At 67.5% G+C, this 7,631-nt stretch overlaps 2 protein-coding genes across 2 annotated transcripts; one reads left to right on the top strand and one right to left on the bottom strand.

The window, feature by feature from the left end:
* Positions 1–992: 992 nt before the first annotated feature.
* Positions 993–4,832, top strand: MNEG_7976 (hypothetical protein; the record flags this gene model as incomplete). Its single annotated transcript, XM_014043554.1, has 6 exons — positions 993–2,190; positions 2,429–2,466; positions 2,755–2,931; positions 3,268–3,472; positions 3,724–3,942; positions 4,249–4,832. The coding sequence occupies 6 exons, from the start codon at positions 993–995 to the stop codon at positions 4,830–4,832; spliced, it is 2,421 nt and encodes an 806-aa protein (XP_013899008.1).
* An 850-nt stretch (positions 4,833–5,682) lies between these two features.
* MNEG_7975 (hypothetical protein) lies at positions 5,683–7,335 on the bottom strand (the record flags this gene model as incomplete). The annotated part of the gene is made up of 3 exons (XM_014043553.1): positions 5,683–6,213; positions 6,540–6,650; positions 7,078–7,335. 3 exons carry the CDS (start codon positions 7,333–7,335, stop codon positions 5,683–5,685), a joined length of 900 nt encoding a protein of 299 aa, XP_013899007.1.
* Positions 7,336–7,631: the final 296 nt, after the last annotated feature.

Below are 7,631 nucleotides of genomic sequence, written 5' to 3'. Positions count from 1 at the left end.
GCGCTGGGCGCCGCGCGCTGCGTGGTGGGGCTCCCCGCCGCCCTCCCTGGCGCGCTGTCGCCGGCGGCGGGCGGCGGCGGGGACGTCCCCAGGTGCTGGGGGCTGCTGCTGCATGCCGAGGTGGACCCCGGGCTGCCGCCATTCCCTGTTTGGCTGCAGGGTGCCGGGGATGATGCGCCGCTGCTGGTGAGGGGGTTAGGGGGTTTGTGGTGGAAGGCGCCCAGGCTGCAGCTCGGGGATCAGCGCCAGTGCCGGCGCGTGAATTACAGGAATCATCCTGGGGTCTGCAACCACGGCGAGGCAGTGCTTCTGGAACTCGAGCGTCGCAGAGGTGCAGGCCTCACAGCCCGGCAGCCCAGCCCAGGGAGAGATCGGTGATATCTATCATTGCCTAAGTCGTCATCAGGCACCAGAGAAGACATATCATCCATCCCCTGTTTGCAACCGCAACGCGGCCCCCACCCCACTCCACCCCACACACGCCCGCCTGTTTTTTTGTGCCCTCAGGTGACCCTCGAGCCCGCAAGCCGGGTGACGCTGAGCCCCTCTGAGCTGCGGCTGCTGACGTCACTCCAGGTCATGCTCGAGGCCCACCTGCACCTGCCCAAGGCAAGCTCTTATGCAACCGCATTGCAGGGCGCCGCATACGGCTGCGTTCGATAGTCCAAGGGTATGCATAGGTCAAAGTGGTGCGTGTCGGGTGCAGAGGCATACCAGCAAATGGGCGGGAGTGAGCCCACACTTCTGTTTGCATCCTGCGGCAGCAGCTGACTGCAGGAGCAGGCTCGGCGCCCACCCCTGCGGCATGCCTGTTATTGGAACACCCACAAGCAAGCAAAAAAGCCGGAGCGGCAAGCTTCCAAGCGCGTGCCCTGCAGCTGCCAGTGGCCCAAGCTCATGCCTTCAAGCATGGGGGTGTGGAGGGCATGCTAGCACGTGGTTTCACACCGCGCCGGTGCGCAAAGGTCGATCAGATGTACACATGTGTATGGATGTACCTTGTGCAGGCAGTCAAGGCGGTCGATGCTGCGCCCCACCTGGACGATCTGCTGGGGGTCTCCGCCCTCAGGGCGGCGCTGGCGGAGCACGACGCCGCGGGCGGCGTCGCTGCCGGGGCGCCGCGCGCGCTATTCTCAGACGGCGGCGCGCCCTCATGTGCACCTGCGTTCGGGCCCGTCAGCTACCTGATAGCGCCTGTTGCCGCCGCCGCGGCTGCCGCCGCGGCCGGCGCCGGCACAGGCGCGAGCGGGCGGGGGTTGGCCCCAGGCATCGACTGGCAAGCGCTGCGGCGGCTGGGGGAGGAAGGGGTACGGCCAGCCTCAAACATCTGGGAAGATCACGCTGCTGCAGCTGCAGCAAGCGTCCCGTTCGCCATGGGCGCCGCCCCGCGGCCGCCGCCCTCGCCCGCCGAGGCGCTCGCTGGCCGCGTGCTGTGGACGGGGCACTCTGGCGCGGTCGCATTCTGGCACACGCCCCTGAGCGGCGGCGGCCCCGCTGCGGCGGCGGCGGCCGTGACGGCGCGCGACCCCTGCAGCTTCCTCCCTGCTGACGTCTCCACCCACGAGAATTACTTCCTGAAAAAGTACGGGCGGCAGCTGCAGCGCCCGCAGCTGCCGCTGCTGCCTGTGCTGGGGGGCCGGGGCGTGGGGGCCGGCAGGGTGCTGGGGCCGCCCTCGAGCAGGCGGTCGCGGCGGCGCGCACTGCAGCAGGCGGAGGACGAGGAGGAGGGGTTAGCTGCGGGCAACGGCGAGGCGCGAAACCTCGTTGAGGGTCCCGCGGGCGCCGAGCCTGAGGAGCGGGTTGGGGTTGGGGAGGATGAGGAGGAGGAAGAGGAAGCTGCAGGTGCAGCCGTGGGCGCGCATGGCGGCTCTCAGCCTGCGGCATACGACGCGCCGCGGCCGCCGCTGCTGCCGCTGGAGCTGTGCCTCGCGCTGCCGCTGCCGCGCAACGCCTGGCGCGAGCTGATGGCGCTGCCGGCGGTCGCCTTCCGCCTCCACACGCTGCACCAGCTGCGCGCGGCGCAAGGCGACGGCGCCGCGGCGCCTGTTGGTGACGGCGGCGGCGGCGAGGGCGGCGGTCTCGCAGCGCAGCTGCGGCGGCTGCCCGCGCCGCTGGCTGATGTGGCGCTGACGGCGGCGCGGGCGGGGGAGGCCTATGGAGATCAGGAGCTCCTGGAGTTTGTTGGGGACGGTGAGTCATCAACCGCCGCGGCTGCTTCAACGTCATTGCCCAGTCTGTCAAACTTCTGCAAGTGCCGCGGATGGGTCGTCGTGCTGGCAGGCCCATACAATGACTTGCGCTCTTTTGCACAAGCGCCCCCCGCCTCCTGGCTTGCTTCATGCATCCTTGCCAGCGACCGTTTTTCCCCCTTGATTCGTCAACGTTTCGCCTCCGCCGGTGCGCCAATCCAACCCACTCTGCTGCGTAGCCATGCTGAAGACCCTGGCGTGCCTTCATCTTTACAGGGTGCGGGGCCGGGTGCCAAATGCACCATCACCGCATTGACCCAGTCAAACCCCCTGACGACCCGCGGTTTGACCCGGTCAAACCGTACCACCAAGTCGACGCGCAGACCGCTGCAAATCGGCTCTGCCGCTCCCCATCAATTAGATCCCAAGCACACACGCCGGCCGGCGCGCGCGCAGCTGGGCACTCCTGTATGGTGCGTAGCGGTGTCGGTCGCGCGAGTCGTCAAACACTCCGGACCCAACCAATGTCCGCATGACCCGTGTGTCTCCGCCTCAAACGGCGCAGGCCTGCCCAGACCACAACGAGGGCCAGCTGTCCGTGGCCAGGGCGCGCCTCGTCCGCAACTACGCACTGGCGGCCGCCTGCACCCAGGCAGGCCTGGCGCCCCATGTGCGGCTGCGGGCATTCGAGCCGCGGGACTGGGGACCGCTGGCGCTGGCCGGGCGCGGCGGGACGGTCCAGGTGCGTGCCCGCGTGCGGCCATCTGCAGGCGGGGGAGAGTTCATCTTCTTTTCTTTTTGAGGGATGAGGGATTTCTGAAGGCCAGACTGGATGGTTTCCTGTGCACCTCTCCTCAGCAGCAGATCTGCTGAGCGCAGGGCCGCCTGCCTGAGTGGTGCCAGTGAAGAACGCCGTCTGGTCCGTGTGCTTGCGCTTCGCTGCTATGGCCGGACGGCTCGACTGTCCTGGGTGTCAAAGCTCGATGGCCGGACGTGCGCGTTCATGCTCTCGTGCCCACCTTTGTCGAACCCTTCCCTCCCTCACATCTGCTGGTTTCTCAATATGATCTGGTCCAAGGTTGACTTCAAGGGCAAGGTGCTGGCAGACACAGCAGAGGCCCTCATCGGCGCTGCGTACCTGTCGGCCGCCGCGGAGGCCGGCCTGCTGCCCCCAGGGGTTGGCCGTGGCGGCGCGGGCGCGGCTGTGGGGGCCTGCCCCCTGGACCCGCGAGGGCTGGAGCGCGCCGAGCAGATGTGCATCGCCCTGGGGGTGCTGCCGCCAGGTTCGCGTTTGGGCGTCTCAAAGGGCGTTCTGGCATGGACCCGTTGGTTTTGGCAGCTATAAACTCGCCTTGCTTCGAAGCGGGGCAGACAGCGGATATTCACCGGTGTGTCCGTGGCGCTGTCGGGCTTAGCAGCTCTGTGCATCTGCTCGGCGGACAGATTCACGCATCACTTCATCCTTTCCCTGCTCATGCCGATTAACATGGTGCGCCATGAATGCGTTCGCCCCCCCGCCCACGCATGTAAGCAGACGCCGCCGGGTGCACGCGCGGCGCCGCAGGCCCCGCGACGCCGCGGCCGCCGCCTATCGCCGCGCGCGCGCAGGCGGGGCGCGACGTCGCGGGCCGCCCCGCGGTGGCCGCGGTGCTGGGCGGCTATGTATTCCGGTGCCCCGAGCTGCTGCTGCAGGCCGTGACTCACGTGTCCATCCCGGGCGTACCCAGCTACCAGCGGCTGGAGTTTTTGGGGGGTGAGGGCGCCACGGGCCCTGCCACCCTTTTACAGCCCCTCTGCCACCCATCTGCCACCCATCTGCCACCCATCTGCCGCCCCTCTGTTTCCCCTGCTTCATCCCTGGTTGGTGCATCCACAGCTGTGCCTGGATCCTCCACATGACCTTTCGCCCCCTCGGCCGAGGCGTTCGGCCTCCTGCCGTCCGAGCAGCCCTTCAACCATTCCCCCCCACACCACATGCAACCGTCGATCGATCCCGCCCTGCTCCCCATCTTCCCTCCCCAACTTTGCAGCTGACCCCCTCCTTGCTTGCCGTCCTCAGACGCGCTGCTCGACCTTTTCGTCTCTCTTGACCTGCTGCGCAACGCCAACAGCGGCGGCGGCGCCCCCGCCAGCCCTTACAGCCTGACAGTGCAGCGCTCGCAGGACGTCAGGAACGCGCGCCTCGCGGCGGCCGCCGCTGAGCTGGGACTGCACACGGCGATCAGAGTGGGCGGCCGCGCGCTGAGGGCGGCGCTTGAGCGGTACGCGGGCGTCGGGGCGGCGGGCGAGGCGGCGGGCGGCGGCGGCGGGCAGCAGGCTGTCGATTTGATGGCGGCGGCGGCGGCGGCCCGGCCGATGGAGCCGTGGGCGGACGACGTGAGCGAGGCGATCTGGGCGGAGGTCTGGACGAATCGCGGCGACGGCGGCGCTAGTGGTGGTGAGGGTGCTGAGGAGCCGGGGCTGCAAGGCGAGGGGCGGGACGCATCTGCCCGGCAGCTGCCGCAGGAGCAGCGGCCGCCCAAGGTGATGGCCGACGTCGTCGAGGCGCTGATCGCAGCGGTGTGGCTCGACAGCGGCGGCGACTACGAGGCGGCGTGGCGCGTCGCGGCGCGGGTGCTGGCCGCAGGCGCCGCGCGCGGGTGATGTGGAGCGCCGGGCCGCCGGCGACGCGCCTCTCGGCATGGGGGCGCCTATGTTCCACGCACCCTCTGCCGCGTAGGGCTTTGATGTTGCTTGGGTTTAGCCAGCTGCGGTGTTGCTTGCTTGGATGATGGTGGCGTTTTGGGCGTTCTTGCCGCTGCAGCTTTGCTGGGTGCCCGTTCATCTGCCAGCTGCTTGCACTCTACGAGTGGCCGCGTCACCTGACTCTGATGACGGTTCCAGTAGATGTTGTTAATGGCTCTAGTAGATACGGCGCAGTGCTCGCTTCTGGTTGAGCGGCGCTAGGTTTTGTAACACACGCCATGCAATGCACGCGCCAGGCTGTGCGCTGGGTGTGGCGGGGCTGCTGCTTTTGAAAGTAGAGGGAGCCAGGGGGTCGGCGATGCGGTCGCCGCCTGTCACTGCGCAGCCGCGGCCCCTTCCAATCACCTTGTGCGTCGCAGGTTTGGCAACACTGCGCGGTTTGGTGCAGCGCCGAGCCGAGCTTTCGGCTGTCTTGCTCCTGGCTTGCTGTAGGTTTGCTGGTGTGCGGGAGGCGCTTCTTGCCAGGAAATGAGGGTGGAGGCCGGGCAGCGAGGCCTTCGCAGTAGGCAACGCACAAGAATTGTTGCAGGGGGCCTTGGAAAAGGGCACTTGACTGCCCCAGGAGTAAGCTGCACAGGGGGCGTGCTGCCGTTCATGGGGATGTTCGGCCCGCACAGAAAATGTGCGCTCCAGAGTTTCCAAGCAACGCCTTTTGGACTGGTCCGGCCGATTGCTGCGATAACGTGGCTGGGGGACGAGTCACGTGACTACCATCAAGTCATTGACGCCAGCCACCGCCCGACAGCAGTTACTCCGCATGGATGCGCCGCACGAGCAGCACCGTCCCGGGCACCGCCCTCTCCCCCTCCCCCCGCGCCGCCGCCGACGCGTCGGCCACCGCGCCGTACCACGGCCACACAGCCAGCGGCTCCCCCAGCTCCCCCTGCAGCGCCAGCACCGCGCGCAGCGCGCGGTTCACCCCCTGCTCGCCGCGCGCCTCCAGAGCGTGCCCGCCCCTTTCAGACTCCAGGCCGGCCCTCAGCGCGGCGGCGAGCTCCCCCGCGCCCCGCACGACCGCCGTGCTGGTCCTGTCGCCGGCGCCCGTCCACTCCGCCGGCCGCGGCGGCGGCGCGGGCACGGCGCCGATGATGAGCTTGCGTATGCTGCGCTTCTCGCGCCCGGGGTCGCCGTCGGGGGGCGCGAGCTGCAGCGTGGCCGCGACGCCGTCGGCGCGGGGCGAGGCGACGGCGCCGGCGCCGGCGTCGGCGTCGGTGGAGGGGGCGGCGGCGCGCGTGGAGAGCATTTCTTGGGCAGTGACCAGCACTCCAATGGCGTAGACCTGTGCCGACGGTGGGTTTGTCACCACTTTTAGCTCTTGCTTCCAACAAAGGAGAGGCTTGTGTCCGCGATTGGGCGCAAAAAGCGGCGCGACAACCGCGCCTCTTTGCAGTGCGCCGTATCACCCGCGCCCCCAGCTGCCTAGAAATCAGCCCCATGGCGTCTTGATGAAACAGCGGCTCGACTCCTGACACCCCCTCCTGCCTCGCCTCCTGGCAGCTGGGGTGTCCGGCCGGCAGAGCTGCCACACGCCGCCGGCGCGGCACGTGTGCACATGGGACGCCGGGTGACTGGGATGGTTGGGAACGAGGCAAAGCGACCACGCACCTGGCTGCTGACGCCGGTGCACCAGATCTCTGCGCCGCCGAACGCGTCCAGCTGCCTTATGAGGGCCTGGGCCGCGCGCGCCAGGTCAGAGGAGGGGCTGACGGTGATGATCTGGTGGGGTTGGTTGAGGTTACGTGCAGAAGTGTATGTGTGTAAGTGTGTGTGTGTGTGCTTGAGTGTGTGTGTTAGTGTGTGTGTGTGTGTGTGTGTGCACGTGCATCTGGGCTCAGGTGTGTGTGATACAGCGAGATAGGACGAGAGTGCGTGCTTGTATGTGTGTGCGGGAGAGCAAGAAAGCGAGAGAGAAAGATTGTGTGTGTGTGTATTGATGTGTGTGCATGCATGGCCTTGCAATCACAATTTTGATGTGTGCAAGCATGTCAGCACGAATCATAGAGTGTGAGCAGGCGTGGTCGCATGCAGGAGAAGAGGGGGGGGCCAAAGACGTTGCGCTCGAGCATCAGCCGCAAGTCATGTCACAGCAGACGAACAGCTTGGCGTCTCTGGAGACGCCCTTGATTGTGCTCGCACTGCGTACCTGCTTTTGCAATGGCGGCCTCGGCAGCTGCTGCATCGGAGGGCCGCGCTGCTGTGTTGACGGGTGCCGCTGCAGGTCCTGCTCCCGCCCCGCCCTGCTCGCACCACTGGCGCTGCTGGCGTGAGGACAATGGCAGTGGCTGCTGCGGCGGCCGCTAAAGCGTATCACAGGGAGCGCGCCACCGCCGCCGCTGCTGCTGCTGCCCGAGCGGACGCCGCTCTGCCGTGTGCCGGCGGCTGATTGGCTGAGCGACTGCATGCGTGCCGTGGTGGTGGCCAACGACGTTCTTGGATGCTAAAATACGCGTAAATATGCCAGTCGACCTATCGTATCGTGCGTGTGTGGCTGACAGTGGTGTCAAACTTGAAAGCTCGTGGCCGTGATCAATGTCAAGAGCTCCGGAATGCACGTTTGCATATTGTACGCCTATGATACGAGTGACAGGAACCCGGTGCACGTCGAGGTCTGCGGCACTCGACAGCCGCCACCCCCCTTGCAGTGGAGGGCGCAGTCGCCATCTGGTCGCCGTCGTACAGTGTCGCACTGGGCACCGG

The sequence above is a fragment of the Monoraphidium neglectum genome (assembly GCF_000611645.1).
Source record: "Monoraphidium neglectum strain SAG 48.87 unplaced genomic scaffold scaffold01466, whole genome shotgun sequence".
In the NCBI taxonomy this organism is placed as follows: domain Eukaryota; kingdom Viridiplantae; phylum Chlorophyta; class Chlorophyceae; order Sphaeropleales; family Selenastraceae; genus Monoraphidium; species Monoraphidium neglectum.
Note: the sequence above shows the minus strand (reverse complement) of the source record. Positions and strands in the feature narration are given on the sequence as shown.